The following is a 19,419-nucleotide window of genomic DNA, read 5'->3' as shown; positions in this document are numbered from 1 at the left end:
GAAGAGAAACATACATTGTCAAATACGACATGGCAAAATTCAGATAGACTTAGGGGCTGATTTACTAAGACACGAATTCCGACCGAATTGGAAAAATTCCGATTGGAAAACGAACATTTTGCGACTTTCGTATTTTTTGCGATTTTTTTCTGCGCCTTTACGACTTTTCGGAAATTATCGCGACTTTTTCGTTACCAATACGATTTGCGCGAAAAAACGCGAGTTTTTCGTAGCCATTCCGAAAGTTGCGATTTTTTCGTAGCGTTAAAACTTGCGCGAAAAGTTGCGCTTTTTTCGTAGCGTTAAAACTTAAAAGGCGCGACGTTTTGCGCAAGTTTTAACACTACGAAAAAATCGCAACTTTTTGTGCAAGTTTTAACGCTACGAAAAAATCGCAACTTTCGGATTGGCTACGAAAAACTCGCGTTTTTCCGCAAAAAAAAGTCGCGATAATTTTCCGAAAAAATCGCAAAATACCGATCATTACGAAAAAAACGCAATCGGACGCATTCGGCCCGTACGTGAGTAAGTAAATGGGCCCCTTAATTATGTAAAATATTGCTCCACGTTGTTGACTAAATATGAGCATGAAAATGTTAATTTGGGTACTACATTTGAATATCGGTTTACTCCAGCTTTCTGAAACTAAAGAGCAAATTAGCCAACATTTGAAACATTAGATAGAAAGATTGAATTGCATTAACTATTTAATTTAAAACTGAAGTGAGGCAGCCTTTATTTGAATTTTTAGTTTCACTTGAAACAGGTTGAAATATAAATGAATGCAGGGATTAACCTCCCTTTGGAAGTGTGTTAATTAGGGATTAACTTCCCCTTGAAACTGGGTGAAGTGTAAACACATTATTGTTTTCTATTTCACACACTTTCAAGGGGAAATTAACCCCATCATTGTTTTCTATTTCGCCCAGTTTCAAATGAAACTTAAACATTATTGTTTTCCAAGATTGAATGCCAGTGCTCCTAAAAATGGCTGCTGGAGCAATTCCTGTTTGGAAAAATTAGTACATTTTAATGCTAAGCTAATTTCACATGAATTATCCTCTGTTGCACTAGAGAAGAAAACAATTGAAAAAACACTGGACGAAATATTGGAAAATAATGTGAAGGTTCAAGTGGTTTGTACTTACAGACATGTTTCAATACATAAGCTGATGAGACAAAAATATAGCAAAATATCACCTCAGTTTGATTTTTGCCAAATCAACTGGCAATAAGCTTGGTGCTGGAAGTAAGAGGAAGATTTGTAGAGAATTATCACAGTGGATTACTCCAATTAAAAATCATCTTTGGTGGTCATCAAGAACTTGTGATGTAAATGTTGATGTGCTCCTTTAGAAATGGTCTTCTGTGCTATATCATGTTACAGGTGTTAACAAATGGAAAGTAGGAGGGCAATACCACGAGTGTGAGTATTAGCTGATCGATGATGAAGTTAACAAAAACTTTGGCTCAAGAAAGGATCAAGTGCACACGTTAAATTATGTGAAATTGTTGAAAATTGCTCAGTGTTGAAGAACATTAAACATCTATCTGAATTTTGCCATGTCGTATTTGACAATGTATGTTTCTCTTCCAAAATGTTGGTATTCAATGCTCTGAATATTGGGTGCATATGTACTTGTCTTCCTATATGATTCTCCACTAGGGATATATTATTCTCGCCCACAGTGAGTAAGTCACTCTTTAATTTAAATAAATACTTACTCAAATTGAGCCTGGCCCCGAAGTTCCCCCTGGGCCTGATTGAATCATTCAGATTCACTAAGGATATTAACCAGACAGCTTTTATCATAGGTATACATTAATACAGATTATTACAATACAGAGTATTAAATAATAGCTCATACATCCTAAAAGCTCGTGAGGATGTGAGGGGAACAAATTCAAGTACAAAAATGTTGCTATTGTAACTATTTATTCCTACATGGGGCTGATCCCATGCCATCCAAACATCATGCTTCTTTTAACATAACTGTGTGTCACTGTCCATCTTAAGGAAAAGCTTAAGTGTCTCGCTGTCTCAGCACAATGACCTGTATGGTATTTGTGTAGTTGGTGATTCTAAAACTATTTGTGACTTTCTTAACCTTGCACTAGGAATACTTATGACAGGAGACAACAGATGCATTCCTTGTTCTGTGTGAGCATTTTAAGACCCAAGCAAATAGTATGACCTTTGATCTTGACCTCTGGTCTAAAATCATCTACAATTGCAGTTGTTCTGTGCTTGTGTCCTGTCTTTGTTCTTTGATAATAACTAATATAAATGTGTTTATAGCATAAACCTAAAACACCAATATTTACACGCCACACTGGAGAATTAGAAATATACCACAGCAATGTTCTGAAGTATCGTTTAAATAGATACCACTACATGGGCGGTGTGATTGCAAGGACACAATTAGCTGCAATTAAACATAACAGGAACGTGCAACGTGAACAGGCCCATCTACAAGTTTCTGATCCATCCTTTGGATCCAAAGGAGAATAGCATTACCAAATGAAATATAGCAAATGGAAAAAGGACTGGGTGATAAATCTTGTGTACAACATTAAAGCAAATTAATTTACCTTGGATATAATGCATGATGTGGTCCTATACTTAGCTAGAGAAACGTTTTTTGAATGAGAATCTGCAACTTCAAAACTGACTTGAAATAAGACAAAAACAGAACTATTAGAGCTATATTGCTTTGGTTTTGAATAATAATTTTGTGACCACATAGGAAGTAGAAAAATTTCAAAGTTCAATTTAATCAGTATACTGTATATAAAGTAAAACAATGTGAAATCAGTGTTACAATAAGTTAGAATAGTTGCAGTTTGTGTAATAGGATTATACACAATAAAATGCATTTGGTGTGATAACGGCGTAGCTTTCTAAAAAAATCCATCAAACTTTAGAAAGCTTTGTTATAAATAATTAAGTTACATAGAGTTCTTTTTTAAAAATTTCAAATCCTTCTAGTTTTATTTTTGAACCTATGGTTAAAATTGCTTTATTAATAGTTCTTCTAAAGTCTTGCAACCTGCCCATCGCTTCATATATACACTGTTTAAAAAAAATAATTTATAGGTTTATTATAAAATAACTGAAATGGTGCTTTAGAGTATTTATTCTTCAGTCATCATATGCCATGTCAACAGCTGGATTGTCCATAGCCCAATGAAAGCAAACGTATCTACTCTCTTATCGGAATTCTTTTCCCTTTCCCCAAAAAAACATGGCTCCATACACTGAATTTTCGGTATAAAGCTTGTTTCTCATGTACCTGAAAAAAAAAGTATACATTTACATAAATTCTATTGCGGAATTATTAGTTTCCCTTTATTACAGTATTGCATAATTTTAAAAATATGTAAAACAGGGCTATTATAAATCTTTAATCAAAACATATATCATACATTAATCTAAATTTGAATAACCTTTTTTTTTTTTTTTTTTTTTTTAAACACCTTGGTTTTAGAGAAATATCATTTTTATTGCATATTAAATCATAGCCCTTTGTGTTAGAAAAGGTAATTTAGAAATTTACAAACAAAAATATAATGTAATAGTTATATAATTTATAATACATTTATTAACCCTTCGTAAATCTTCGAGTTACTCTAGCTCTGAATATTATCATCATCTCAAGATTTGTCATCATTTGTCAAAACACCATTTCAGCATATAAATGTTATGCACGGCAATCTTTTTCTCAGATGTTAATCTAGGTCATCAGTTTCCCAACAACACACAGATTCTACAACAGTGTTTCTAAGGCTTCCTTGGTGATCAATTTCAGATGGTTCAAGTGTTGATCCTACAGGATGTTCCCGATCATCTTGAAAGCATAGATCAGGAAATTCCTCTGTGCTCTAGCAAGGGCACTCATTTCACTAAACATCAGATGATGCTAAAAAGATTTTGGAACAGAGATTAGTTTTTGTTTGAAACCACCCAGGCTGTGTGCAATTTAACCAATGCGATCAACATTATACTTAAAATTTCAAATTGCTTCATGCAGATAAGCTTTGTTATAAACTCTGTTATTGTACACAGAGTGGTGTGATTCAGTTGGGATGATTAATAAATAAGTGATGTGTAAGGAGTACCGGGAGACCGGCGCGCGTTCCTACCTTCAGGCGCGCCGGTCCCTGGCCTCCTCCTGTACAGCGCACTCCTGTGTGCACCTCTCTTTGGCGCGTTCCGACGCGCAATGGCAAGGGGCGCGCATGCGCAGTAGCTTTGGGCTCTCCCGGTGCTGCGCGATGACATCAGCGGACGCGCTGACGTCACTTTAGCGCCAAATTCAAACTTTAAAAGTGTTTCCTTGCTTGTTTTCCTTGCCCAAGCTGGTCCTGATTTTCTGGTGCCTTGCTAAGCTTGTTTTGTATCTGATTCTCTGGTTTTGACTTCTTGCCTGACTTTTGACTACGATCTTGCCGCCTGCCACTGGCCGTTGCCTGACCTCAACTCCGATTTCGTCTCATCCCTTTGTACCGCGTTTGAATAACCTTGGCTGTAAGTAGGATCCCTGCTTCTCCCGCCGCAGAAAGTCCGGGGCCCCAAAAGGGCGTTGGTGAACACCGGGGTCGTCAGGGCTCTCCTGCTTACCTAAGGGGTTATTCCAGGCTGTTACCGGGCTCCTAAGCATACAGACTGTAACAGTTAGCTTGGGCATACATGGAGCCCTCTCATGCTGCCACTACTGGTTCCCTGGAGAATGTCCTGGAAGCACTCCTCAAGTCCTTGGAATTTCAAGAGGCTCAACAGGCTCATCTCTCCCAGTCTCTCCAGCTCTTCGCCACCCGTCTGGATTCCCTCCAAGGGGCGCAAGGTGTTTCTGCTTCGCCTTCACAGGTTCCTGTCTCAGTCGCTCCTTCGGCTGTGGTACAGCACTCCGAGCCTAAGATTCCTGCTCCTATGCGCTACGCAGGGGATCCCGAGGTTTGCCGTGGTTTCTTGAACCAGTGCCTCATCCAGTTTGAACTGTCTCCCCTCAAGTTCCCCTAAGGTGGCATACATCATTGCATTGCTCCAGGGTAAAGCACTAGCCTGGGCATCACCTCTGTGGGAACGAGACGACCCTTTAGTCCACAACTCCTTGGCTTTTATTTCTACGTTTCGCGAGATCTTCGATGCCCCTGGCCGAAAGATCAGTGCCTCTACCCGCCTTCTAAAGATAACTCAGGGCACTTTGTCTGCTGCAGAATATGCCATTGACTTCCGTACCTTGGCGCCGAAGTTTCTTGGAACAATGATGCCCTGGTCGCAGCCTTCTGGCAAGGTCTGAATGAAGGCATGAAGGATGAATTGGCCGCTAGAGATTTGCCCACACAGTTTGAGCAGTTGGTGTCTCTCGTCATCCGCATTGACTCCAGAATCAAGGAGAGACAGTCCCAGAAGTCACGGGTCCGCAGATCACCAGCTTCTTCAGTGCTGCTTCCTGAATCCTCGTCTACCCCCAGTCTTCAAGCTGAGGAGCCCATGCAGCTAGGGGCCACTCTTTGTCTCCAGAGGAGAGAACCCGAAGAAGATCTGCCGGTCTCTGCTTCTATTGCGGTCAAAGTGGTCATCTACTTAAAGTCTGTCCTGTAAAACCACAACATCAGAGAAACGCTCCCAGCCTAGGTTCGAGTGGGGAGTCTCTCCTAGGCAGAATCGTTTCACTCCCAGATGCTCAAGCTTCTAGAGTCTTCGTCCCTGCTACTCTGTCTTATGGCTCTGAGTCTTTCCTGTGTCAAGCATTCCTGGACTCCGGGGCAGCAGGAAACTTCATTGATTCTTCCTTCGTCAAGAAGTCTCGCTTCCCTGTTGTGTCTCTCCAGGTGCCACTCTCTGCTCAAGCGGTTGACGGTCGCCCGGTGTCTCCGGAGTTATTAACTTCCTACACTGAGCTGTTGCAACTTCGAGTGAGTTGGTTACACTCTGAAGAAATTTCTTTCCTAATTATTGAGTGTCCTAATACCCCACTTATCCTTGGTCTTCCGTGGCTCAGACTACACAATCCTACTATCAATTGGGCCACCGGTGATCTCACTGCTTGGGGTTCCTCCTGCCGTTCTAAGTGTTTGCCAGCTCCAGTCGTGCCACTCCATGTCTCATGTGTCGTGCCAGACCCTTCTCCTTTGCCTAAATGCTATGATAACTTCCGTGAAGAATGCTGAGACTCTCCCTCCACATAGGCCTTTTGATTGCCCCGTTGAACAGGTCCCTGGCACTATGCCTCCGAGTGGCAGAACCGATCCATTATCTGTCCCGGAAACTCAGGTCATGAAGGAATATATCCAGGAGAATCTCTCCAGGGGCTTCATCAGGAAATCCAGTTCTCCTGCGGGCGCTGGTTTTTTCTTCGTCCAAAAGAAGGATGGGAGTCTCAGACCATGCATTGACTACTGGGGTCTTAATAAAATCACTGTCAAAAACCGTTATCCAGCTCTTTGACAGATTAAAAAACGCAAAGGTTTTCTCCAAACTTGATCTTCGAGGTGCTTACAACCTGATCCGCATCCGCCAGGGGGATGAGTGGAAAACTGCATTTAATACCTGTGATGGCCACTATGAGTATCTAGTCATGCCCTTTGGCCTATGCAACGCTCCTGCTGTCTTCCAAGACTTCATCAACGACATCTTTTTTAATATGCTGCAATCCTGTGTCGTGGTTTACCTCGATGACATTCTGATGTTCTCCCCTTCATTGTCATTCCTCAAGTCAAATCTGTGCTACAACGTCTCAGAGAAAATAATCTCTACGCTAAGCTGTAAAAGTGTGAATTCCATAAGTCTAAGATATTCTTCCTTGGGTATATTGTCTCTTCCTCCGGCTTTGAGATGGATCCTGCCAAGGTTTCTGCGGTGACTGAGTGGCCTACCCCTGTAGGGCTAAAGGCCATTCAACGTTTTCTAGGCTTTGCCAACTTCTACAGAAGGTTTATTAGAAATTTTTCCCAGATCGTTGCTCCCATCACTGCCCTCACTCGTAAGGACTCTAAGTCACTTTGGTCTCCTGTGGCCCAAAAGGCCTTTGCATCTCTAAAGTCGGCTTTCATCTCTGCTCCGGTCCTGATCCATCCGGATACTTCTCGTCCGTTCACCTTGGAGGTTGACGCCTCTGATACTGGGGTAGGTGCTATTTTTTTTTCTAGCGAGTGGATTTCCAAGGTCCTCTTCACCCCTGTGCCTTTTTCTCCCGGAAGTTATCATCCGCCAAAAGAAATTACGATATTGGCAACTGTGAACTATTGGCCATTAAGCTAGCCTTGAAGGAATGGTGTCATCTCCTTAGAAGGTGCTTCTCAGCCAGTCACAATTCTTACTGACCATAAGAACCTAGAATATATTTCCTCCGCTAAGAGACTGAATCCACGACAAGCCAGATGGGCGTTATTCTTCTCTAGGTTCAACTTCTTTATTTCTTACAGACCTGGCTCCAAGAATGTCAAAGCTGATGCCCTGTCCAGATCCCTGTCTCCAGAAGAGGCTCCTTCAGTTCCTCCTTGTTCTATTATTCCTCCTAAACGAGTGGTGGCCCCGGTATCCTTAGCTCTGCCGGCTACTGAAGCTACACCAGAGTGCCCATCTGGTAAGACTTTCGTCCCTCAGGCTAAGGTTTCTCAAATTCTCTGGTGGGGTCATTCCTCTAAGATTGCAGGCCACCCAGGGGTTAAAAAGACACTTGATCTAATTTCCAGATTCTTCTGGTGGCCTTCTCTTGTTAAAGATATTTACCAGTATGTTTCCGCATGTTCTGTCTGTGCCCAGCAGAAGATTCCTCGGTGTCTCCCCTGTGGTCTCCTTCATCCACTGCCTGTTCCAAGCCAACCCTGGACAGATATATTGATGGACTTCATTGTAGATTTACCAAGGTCGGCAGAGTTTACTACTATCCTGGTAGTTGTAGATCGATTTTCCAAAATGGCCCACTTCATTCCTCTAAGGAAGCTCCCGTCTGCAGTTCTCCTGGCAAGTATCTTCATTAAGGAGATTTTTCGGCTCCATGGTTTCCCGTCATCTATTGTATCTGATTGGACCGTGGGGTCCAATTTGTCTCCTGCTTTTGGCGGGCCTTTTGCAAATTGTTAGGAATTGGGCTAAATTTTTCTTCTGCATACCATCCTCAGAGTAATGGTCAAACTGAAAGAACCAACCAAGTCCTCGAGCAGTTTCTTCGCTGTTTTATTTTGCAAAACCATGACAACTGGGCCGAACTTCTCCCTTGGGCTGAATTCACTCATAATAATCTCCAACATGAAGCCTTAGATTCCTCTCCATTTGTTAGTGTTTATGGATGGAATCCTCTGTCCCTACCTCCTTCTGTACTCAAGGTGGATGTGCCCGCTGCTGAGGCTGCCGTTCATGACTTCAAGTCCATTTGGTCGTCTGCTCATCAAGCTCTGGTGAAAGCATCTCTCCGTCAAAAGAAGGCAGCAGATAAACGTCGTAGACCTGCCCCTTGTTTCGCAGTTGGAGATTCCATCTGGCTGTCTTCTAAGAATATCAAGCTTTGTGTCCCTTGCCCTAAGTTACGTCCTCGTTACATTGGTCGAGCTCCCTCCCAGTATGAATATTTCGAACTCCTTCCATGTCTCCCTCCTCAAGCCTGTGGTTTGTAATGCCTTTTCTTCTGCTTCTCCTTCCCCAACTCCGCTTTTGGTTGATGGGTGTCAAGAATTTGAGGTCCAGGAGATTGTAGATTCCCGCAAGATTAGAGGTAACGTTCAATACCTTATTCACTGGTGGGGGTTTGGTCCTGAGGAGAGATGTTGGGTGGCAGCTAAGGATACTCATGCTTCGCGATTGGTAAAGCTGTTCCACAAAAACTTTCCCGGGAAACCTTGGGAGCCCCCAGTGGGTGCTCCTGAATGGGGGGGTACTGTAAGGAGTACCGGGAGACTGGCGCACGTTCCTACCTTCAGGCGCGCTAGTCCCTGGCCTCCTCCTGTACAGCGCGCTCCTGCGCGCACCTCTCCGGCGCGTTCCGACACGCAATGGCAAGGGGCGCGCGCGCATGCGCAGTAGCTTTGGGCTCTCCCGGTGCTGCGCGATGACGTCAGCGGATGTGCTGACTGACTTTTGACTACGATCCTTGCCGCCTGCCATTGACCGTTGCCTGACCTCGACTCTGATTTCGTCTCATCCCTTTGTACCGCGTTTGAATAACCTTGGCCGTAAGTAGGATCCCTGCAAACACAACCCTTTCCTGTCCTCTTCTCCTCCCGACCATGTGTGGCACTCTCCTGCTATTTAAATGCCTGCCCTGTCCAGCCTCTGACGTTATGGAGGGGGCTTGGCAAGGCAGATATAAATACAGGACCAACCGGTGCTATATCTGGAAGTGGGCACTGTTCGGTCTTTGGCAAGGAGGGTAGCTACCCCCGAGTGGCCCTTAGGCAGGGCCACCTTAGCTCATAACAAGGATACAGATACATAGAAACATTGGGGTAACAGTCACCCTGCTATAGTTCCAGGGGTACCAGGGCACAAATAAACGCTCACCCCAAGTCTCCCCCTAACGGTTATTCAGACAGGGCCACCTTAGCTCATAACAAGGTTACAGATACATAGAAACATTGGGGTTACAGTCACCCTGCTATAGTTCCAGGGGACCCAGGGTACAAATAACCTCTCACCCTAAATCTGACCCCAACGGGCTTGTCTTAGCCTATACAAAGTGTACTACCAGGTAGATAAACATTAGGGAAAATGTTATTTAGATAAAAGTTTAGAGTTGTATTATAACATAATCATCGGCCAAACCGAATCCTTGAAATCATGTGGCTTTTTGTCACATAAACACTGAAGTTGAAGATTTTTCTCCACACGATGAGCATGTCGTTCTCTTTGAACCCTACATGTCCTCATTTGCATATGCAAATTTGGATTCATATCCGTATCTTTTACAAAGCATTAGGGTTTCGGCCGATTCAAAAAATGTAGATTCGGTGCATCCCCAATTTTTTATTTTAATAGTTTTTAATTATTAGCCTTCTTTTCTGACTAACCTTAATAATTCAAAAACCACAAATAATAAAAAATAAAGACCAGGTGCAAATTGTCTCAGACAATTACTAAAAGTGAATTTAACCCTTTAAGTGCCAAGGGACGTAGATTCTACGTCCCAGGTACCAAGGGACCAAAGTGCCATGGGACGTAGAATCTACGTCCAATGGCACTGTCGGGTTTACAAGCGCTGCGCTCGCTTTTAAAGCAGCGCAGCGCTTGTAAACCCCTCAGATCCCCCTAGGCAACGAGCAATGAAGACATACTTACCGATCCGGGTCCCCCAGCCGCACCGATCGCGTCGCCAGCCAATGACAGCAGTGGACACGCGTTGATGACGTGTCCACTGCTGTCCCTTTAAATAGCGCCGCCTACTGTCGGCTCCCTCACTCCTGCTGCGCACTTGGGACAAGATGGAGCTCCCCTGCTGCCTTCCTGCTGGATTGATCGCCCCTGATCGCACTGTTTATTTTGCTTATTTCTATCTCAACTGTCTAAAAAAATTTTTTTTTTTTTTTTTTGCATTTTTTCTTCTATCTTTGTCATTATTACACTTTTGTACACATACACACTTATTTACAACTTTCCCAAGCACACACAGACACTTACACACACACTTACACTTACACTTTTTTTTTTTTTTTTTTTTTTTTTTTCTTTCTTTCTTTTCTTTTCTTTCTGTCTTTGCTTTCTTTGGCAGTCTTTTTTTTTACTAAAACTTTATTTCTGATCTTGCTCTATAATTATCTGATTTATTTGGTTGCATTTTAGTGTTTTTTTGGCATTTTCATAATTGATTTCTGTTTTTGAATTATTCTATTGCACTGTAACTTTTTTTATTGCTATTTGGTGCTGAATTTGCAGTGACGTTGGTGGATCCAGGGCTCTGACCACCGATTTCATTGCAATTATTGTTCTTCTGTTGGTTTAGGTGGTTTTATTGGATTTTACGGTGTTTTATCTTTGCATTGTTCTTTATTGTGTGTTTAGTGCCCCCAAAAAGGTTGCTTTTGCAGTGACATTGGTGGATCCAGGGCTCTTACCGATTTCATTGCAACTATTGTTCTTTGATTGCTTTTAGTGGTTTTATTCCATTTGATTTCAGTTGTTCTAGAAAGGTCCAGAGGTGCTAAGATTGTTCTGGTAGTTTCTATTGCCAAGGGTTAGGCTGATGCCACACGAGGCGTAGGGCTGATTTTTTCAGCAAGTGGAAAAACGCTTGCCGAAAATTCAGCCCTACGCCTGCTACTTGTTCCTGCACCCGAATGAATGGGATACGCTCGGGTGCAGGCACGTGTAGCCGATATACGCATGAAAACGCGAGACTTTGCATTCTCACGCGTTTTCATGCGTATATCGGCTACATGTGCCTGCACCCGAGCGTATCCCATTCATTCGGGTGCAGGCAAAAAAAAAGGGGTGCATAGAGTGCAGCCCCAATATTATGCATTTTCAGGTTTGGCGGCCATGTACTTATGTGCAACCAGACATAGGTATCGTTTTATTCAGGGGAACTTGCAGATTGATGGTTAGTAAGTTTTTGGTAGTTGCCATGGAGATTTTGGGGAGAAATCTAGGTTTTTTTATCTGGTTTTTCCTTGATTTCTGACCAAAGCGCTGACTTCTGCAAGGGACTGCGGCCACAATTTTCCATGTAGAAAGAGAAGAGTGGCGTCTCTGAATAGCTGAAGGTGTGCACTTTTCGTAAATATATAGATTGTGGGGGTTATCTCACAGGTAGGGGGGGTTAACACTGAAAAACTGCAGGTAGTGCACATAGAGCGCAGCCCCCAAAATTTCAACTGAAATTGCCCTTATGCATTGCCCCTGTTTGGGGGCATTTGGTGGCCACGTCTTTATGTGCACCCATACATATGGGGTATCGTTTTATTCAGGGGAACTTGCAGATTGATGGTTAGTAAGTTTTTGGTAGTTGCCATGGAGATTTTGGGGAGAAATCTAGGTTTGTATCTGGTTTTTCCTTGATTTCTGACCAAAGCGCTGACTTCTGCAAGGGACTGCGGCCACAATTTTCCATGTAGAAAGAGAAGAGTGGCGTCTCTGAATAGCTGAAGGTGTGCACTTTTCGTAAATATATAGATTGTGGGGGTTATCTCACAGGTAGGGGGGGTTAACACTGAAAAACTGCAGGTAGTGCACATAGAGCGCAGCCCCCAAAATTTCAACTGAAATTGCCCTTATGCATTGCCCCTGTTTGGGGGCATTTGGTGGCCACGTCTTTATGTGCACCCATACATATGGGGTATCGTTTTATTCAGGGGAACTTGCAAATTGAGGTTTAGTAAGTTTTTGGTAGTTGCCATGGAGATTTTGGGGAGAAATCTAGGTTTTTTATCTGGTTTTTCCTTGATTTCTGACCAAAATCTAGGTTTGTATCTGGTTTTTCCTTGATTTCTGACCAAAGCGCTGACTTCTGCAAGGGACTACGGCCACAATTTTCCATGTAGAAAGAGAAGAGTGGCGTCTCTGAATAGCTGAAGGTGTGCACTTTTCGTAAATATATAGATTGTGGGGGTTATCTCACAGGTAGGGGGGGTTAACACTGAAAAACTGCAGGTAGTGCACATAGAGCGCAGCCCCCAAAATTTCAACTGAAATTGCCCTTATGCATTGCCCCTGTTTGGGGGCATTTGGTGGCCACGTCTTTATGTGCACCCATACATATGGGGTATCGTTTTATTCAGGGGAACTTGCAGATTGATGGTTAGTAAGTTTTTGGTAGTTGCCATGGAGATTTTGGGGAGAAATCTAGGTTTGTATCTGGTTTTTCCTTGATTTCTGACCAAAGCGCTAACTTCTGCAAGGGACTGCGGCCACAATTTTCCATGTAGAAAGAGGAGAGTGGCGTCTCTGAATAGCTGAAGGTGTGCACTTTTCAGAAATATATAGTTTGCGGGGGTTATTTCACAGGTATGGGGGTGTTTAGACTAAATAACTGCAGATAGAGCACAGCCCCCCCTTATGCATTGCCCCTGTTTGGGGGCATTTGGTGGCCACGTCTTTATGTGCACCCATACATATGGGGTATCGTTTTATTCAGGGGAACTTGCAAATTGAGGTTTAGTAAGTTTTTGGTAGTTGCCATGGAGATTTTGGGGAGAAATCTAGGGTTTTTATCTGGTTTTTCCTTGATTTCTGACCAAAATCTAGGGTTGTATCTGGTTTTTCCTTGATTTCTGACCAAAGCGCTGACTTCTGCAAGGGACTGCGGCCACAATTTTCCATGTAGAAAGAGAAGAGTGGCGTCTCTGAATAGCTGAAGGTGTGCACTTTTCGTAAATATATAGATTGTGGGGGTTATCTCACAGGTAGGGGGGGTTAACACTGAAAAACTGCAGGTAGTGCACATAGAGCGCAGCCCCCAAAATTTCAACTGAAATTGCCCTTATGCATTGCCCCTGTTTGGGGGCATTTGGTGGCCACGTCTTTATGTGCACCCATACATATGGGGTATCGTTTTATTCAGGGGAACTTGCAGATTAATGGTTAGTAAGTTTTTGGTAGTTGCCATGGAGATTTTGGGGAGAAATCTAGGTTTGTATCTGGTTTTTCCTTGATTTCTGACCAAAGCGCTAACTTCTGCAAGGGACTGCGGCCACAATTTTCCATGTAGAAAGAGGAGAGTGGCGTCTCTGAATAGCTGAAGGTGTGCACTTTTCAGAAATATATAGTTTGCGGGGGTTATTTCACAGGTATGGGGGTGTTTAGACTAAATAACTGCAGATAGAGCACAGCCCCCCCTTATGCATTGCCCCTGTTTGGGGGCATTTGGTGGCCACGTCTTTATGTGCACCCATACATATGGGGTATCGTTTTATTCAGGGGAACTTGCAAATTGAGGTTTAGTAAGTTTTTGGTAGTTGCCATGGAGATTTTGGGGAGAAATCTAGGTTTTTATCTGGTTTTTCCTTGATTTCTGACCAAAATCTAGGGTTGTATCTGGTTTTTCCTTGATTTCTGACCAAAGCGCTGACTTCTGCAAGGGACTGCGGCCACAATTTTCCATGTAGAAAGAGAAGAGTGGTGTCTCTGAATAGCTGAAGGTGTGCACTTTTCGTAAATATATAGATTGTGGGGGTATCTCACAGGTAGGGGGGGTTATCACTGAAAAACTGCAGGTAGTGCACATAGAGCGCAGCCCCCAAAATTTCAACTGAAATTCCCCTTATGCATTGCCCCTGTTTTGGGGCATTTGGTGGCCACGTCTTTATGTGCACCCATACATATGGGGTATCGTTTTATTCAGGGGAACTTGCAGATTGATGGTTAGTAAGTTTTTGGTAGTTGCCATGGAGATTTTGGGGAGAAATCTAGGTTTGTATCTAGTTTTTCCTTGATTTCTGACCAAAGCGCTAACTTCTGCAAGGGACTGCGGCCACAATTTTCCATGTAGAAAGAGAAGAGTGGTGTCTCTGAATAGCTGAAGGTGTGCACTTTTCGTAAATATATAGATTGTGGGGGTTATCTCACAGGTAGGGGGGGTTAACACTGAAAAACTGCAGGTAGTGCACATAGAGCGCAGCCCCCAAAATTTCAACTGAAATTGCTTTTATGCATTGCCCCTGTTTTGGGGCATTTGGTGGCCACGTCTTTATGTGCACCCATACATATGGGGTATCGTTTTATTCAGGGGAACTTGCAAATTGAGGTTTAGTAAGTTTTTGGTAGTTGCCATGGAGATTTTGGGGAGAAATCTAGGTTTTTATCTGGTTTTTCCTTGATTTCTGACCAAAATCTAGGGTTGTATCTGGTTTTTCCTTGATTTCTGACCAAAGCGCTGACTTCTGCAAGGGACTGCGGCCACAATTTTCCATGTAGAAAGAGAAGAGTGGTGTCTCTGAATAGCTGAAGGTGTGCACTTTTCGTAAATATATAGATTGTGGGGGTATCTCACAGGTAGGGGGGGTTATCACTGAAAAACTGCAGGTAGTGCACATAGAGCGCAGCCCCCAAAATTTCAACTGAAATTCCCCTTATGCATTGCCCCTGTTTTGGGGCATTTGGTGGCCACGTCTTTATGTGCACCCATACATATGGGGTATCGTTTTATTCAGGGGAACTTGCAGATTGATGGTTAGTAAGTTTTTGGTAGTTGCCATGGAGATTTTGGGGAGAAATCTAGGTTTGTATCTAGTTTTTCCTTGATTTCTGACCAAAGCGCTAACTTCTGCAAGGGACTGCGGCCACAATTTTCCATGTAGAAAGAGAAGAGTGGTGTCTCTGAATAGCTGAAGGTGTGCACATTTCGTAAATATATAGATTGTGGGGGTTATCTCACAGGTAGGGGGGGTTAACACTGAAAAACTGCAGGTAGTGCACATAGAGCGCAGCCCCCAAAATTTCAACTGAAATTGCCCTTATGCATTGCCCCTGTTTTGGGGCATTTGGTGGCCACGTCTTTATGTGCACCCATACATATGGGGTATCGTTTTATTCAGGGGAACTTGCAGATTGATGGTTAGTAAGTTTTTGGTAGTTGCCATGGAGATTTTGGGGAGAAATCTAGGTTTTTTATCTGGTTTTTCCTTGATTTCTGACCAAAGCGCTGACTTCTGCAAGGGACTGCGGCCACAATTTTCCATGTAGAAAGAGAAGAGTGGTGTCTCTGAATAGCTGAAGGTGTGCACTTTTCAGAAATATATAGTTTGTGGGGGTTATTTCACAGGTAGGGGGGGTTAACACTGAAAAACTGCAGGTAGTGCACATAGAGCGCAGCCCCCAAAATTTCAACTGAAATTGCCCTTATGCATTGCCCCTGTTTGGGGGCATTTGGTGGCCACGTCTTTATGTGCACCCATACATATGGGGTATCGTTTTATTCAGGGGAACTTGCAGATTGATGGTTAGTAAGTTTTTGGTAGTTGCCATGGAGATTTTGGGGAGAAATCTAGGTTTGTATCTGGTTTTTCCTTGATTTCTGACCAAAGCGCTAACTTCTGCAAGGGACTGCGGCCACAATTTTCCATGTAGAAAGAGGAGAGTGGCGTCTCTGAATAGCTGAAGGTGTGCACTTTTCAGAAATATATAGTTTGTGGGGGTTATTTCACAGGTAGGGGGGGTTAACACTGAAAAACTGCAGGAAGTGCACATAGAGCGCAGCCCCCACATTTTTAGCTGTAATTGCCCTTGTGCATTGCCCCTGCTTTGGAGTGTTTGGTGCCCATGTCTTTATGTGCACCCATACATATGGGGCATCATTTTATTCAGGAGAAGTTTGTCTTTCAAATATGCCTTTGCTAGAAAATTTTTATGAGATTTTTTTTTGTCAAATCCACATTTGATCATGCGTCCAAGTTTACGTTTTAGAAAAAAAAAAAAAATGTCATAAAAAGTTCCAAATTTCACAATGCACTGACAAAAGGTATTTGGCTTTTGAGTGAAAACTACATTGCACCTAGAAACCTGAAGGTCTGTAGTTTCTAAAGATACCAAACATGAGGGGATATTTTAGATTTACATATAAGTTATGCTGCATTAACTGTTACAAGCGCTTTTCTGCTTTGTTCTGGTGTGATATTGTACTAAGTATTGCCTTAGTTTGGGGGTTACTTCTGGACAGGAACTGTGGGGTACCACCACATATTTGGTATCGTTGGAATTGGGAGTATCAGGGCTTTTACAAACAATAAAAAAAAGTGAGTAAAATTAACTTTTCTATGGAAAAAAACCTCAAAATATACAGAAATTTTTCATAATTTTTTTTTTTTTTTACATATTTCACCCAAAATACACATCATATCTCCAGAAAAGTTATAAAATTTGGTATGTATGTCGAAGCCCAATTAGTGACGAAAAAAACGATATATAATTTCCCTAGTTTCGTGGAGGTTTTCCTACCAAAAAACATTGTTAAAGTGAATGAGTACAAAATGCTTAAAAAACGTCTGGCACTGGGGGGAACCGAAATGACGAATTCGGCTGGCACTTAAAGGGTTAAAGGTGAACTACCTCTTTAATAGACAAGTCTTTTTCCACACCAGTGGTGCACAAACTAATAGAGCCGAGATTTTGGTTGGGGGAAACAAAACTGTTTTGTGAAAATGTACTTGTAGTGGCCGCTTTGTTTCCTGCTTCCGAGAGTCACACACATGCAGTTGATAAGAAAGCCTCTTGGCTCGCTCATCATGCATATATGTGTGATGTCACACATGCGCATAATATGCAAGCTGTAACACTAAGCATCATTTACATTCTTGTGTCCCAGCATGTATAAGATGTGATGATAATAATAATATTCACTCCTCTTACTAGGGTTACAGTTCATGAGAGAATGCAGACAAATAATCCACACCAATAAGTGTATATTAAAGTGAATATATTAAGTAATCAATCAAGTGATTGTTACAATAGTAAGTTATTATCTAAACCAAGACATGTTTATGTTATTTACAATTAATGATTACTTATGCACAGGCTACATAGTTACCAAAAACCATAAAAAGAAAGAAACGTGGAGGTCAACTTCCTTCTGTCCCTCAGGTCCATCATGGCTTCCCTTTGCAGTTCTTGGCATCCACAGTCTTCACAGATTATATTTGTATGTTTGAAGTATACACCATATTTTTGTACATCCCTGCACTCCCCGCTTTTTAACTCCTGGCTACTAGATCAACGATCCCTCACTGAATAACCCCTGCTGACATATTCTTGTTTTTTTTGTTCCTCTATCCTTATATCCTAAATTCTTGCCCTTTGTTCTTTAGATCCCTGTTCTAGAACTTCAGCATTTAATTTGCTTGTTTGTGGATTCACCAAATTCATCAGTATTTGGTTTGGGATTCAACTGAATTCCAGCACTTATTGAAAAATTTAGATTCACCCAAATTCAAAGCATTGAGCTGAGCTCAGTCTAAACCCTTAATCATGGGACCTTGCAACTTTGGACAAATAAATGTATTACTTTTTCAAAGATGGTACAATTTTTTCTATTTTTCTCAGATTTATTGTGGCTAGAATTGGGATCAGTATTTGCCTAAATCTTTTGTGGACGATTTGGCATACAACTGAATCCACAAATTATGCACATGCACATCTGTATGGCGCACATCTATATATAATTAATATGATACCAAAATATATACACTTAGAAAATAGGTTTATATTTTTTCCAGAATCCCCCAAACAAGGTTACATATACTGTAGTGTATAGGATGACATTGCTGTATTAAACTTTTATAAATGTAGCATCCTATGCAAATAAGCCTACTTAAAGCTGTATTTTTTTCTAAATATAAAAATACATTTGCTTGTATGAATTTTTTCTATCAGTTTTTATGTTTATCCCCTAAATTTTGATCAAGGCTAATATAGGTGTACATCGGTTACAGTACTAATATTTTTTTCCCGTTCATGCTGTCTTTAGATGAACTTATGGATTTTATTTTCTATCTAATTTAGCTTTGATTGGACTGATGCACTGTTTGATGTAACATGGAGTGAGATCAGTGAGAACATTGTGGTGACTTCCAGTGGAGATGGATCTCTGCAACTGTGGGATATCACTAAACCCCAAGGTCCATTACAAGTCTTCAAAGAACACACACAAGAGGTAAGTTGTAATTCTTTGTGTCTTAGAAAATAAAACTTCAATATAAGGCTGGCCATACACTGCCTAATATATGTTGTTAACTTTAATGCTCTTAACCAGGTCTGCAGGTAATTTTTCCTGTGTTTTGGGTCAAAGTGCAGAACATTCCAGCAAACCAGCAACTGGCGACCTTGCCAAATTTCAGCAAATCTGCAATTTTGTTTTTTTACACGCAATGTACTGTTATTCCCAGAATTGCAAACTTTTTTTAGTGTGGCTAAGGATATTTATCATACACTTGAAGGAAATCATTAGTGTATTTCCTTTCAAGGTATAAATAGAATACACGAAAGAGTGACCATGATTATTATCATCATTTATATATAGTCAAAAAGTATGCAGCGCTTTACATTAATTATAACGCACCTGGGTCTTACAGTAACAAGGGTTAAAGAGTAAAAAATTTGATCAGGGACCCTACTAACAAAAACTTACGGCCTGAAGGATTGTACAATACTTTATGAAACTGAATGGATATTTAGATTGAACAAATAGATCTAAGTTTAGTGTATACAGTATGCTTTACTTTCAGGTGTCCCATTAGACAGCTATGGCAAAATGTGTTCATTTATTTGATATCAAATGAAAATTGATTCTTACGTCTGGCTGACCACAGCTGATATTATCATAACTTTTGAAAATCCATATAACTTTTTTTTTGGTCTAAAATGTATCTCGTTTTGCAGTTTATGTTACCGTATATACTCGAGTATAAGCCGATCCGAATATAAGCCGAGGTACCTAATTTTACCTAAGAAAACTGGAAAAACTTATTGACTCTAGTATAAGCCTAGGGTGGGAAATG

General features: G+C 41.7%; 1 protein-coding gene across 1 annotated transcript in view; it reads left to right on the top strand.

The window, feature by feature from the left end:
* pex7 (peroxisomal biogenesis factor 7) overlaps positions 1 to 19,419 on the top strand; it is a gene marked incomplete at its 5' end in the record, with an annotated part of 198,821 nt that overhangs the window by 22,140 nt on the left and 157,262 nt on the right. Inside the window, 1 exon segment of the mRNA NM_001015954.2 lies at positions 18,425 to 18,575. Within this exon segment, the coding sequence (NP_001015954.1) occupies positions 18,425 to 18,575 (151 nt within the window).

The sequence above is a fragment of the Xenopus tropicalis genome, chromosome 5 (assembly GCF_000004195.4).
Source record: "Xenopus tropicalis strain Nigerian chromosome 5, UCB_Xtro_10.0, whole genome shotgun sequence".
In the NCBI taxonomy this organism is placed as follows: Eukaryota; Metazoa; Chordata; class Amphibia; order Anura; family Pipidae; genus Xenopus; species Xenopus tropicalis.
This window is presented reverse-complemented; position numbering and strand designations above follow the sequence as displayed.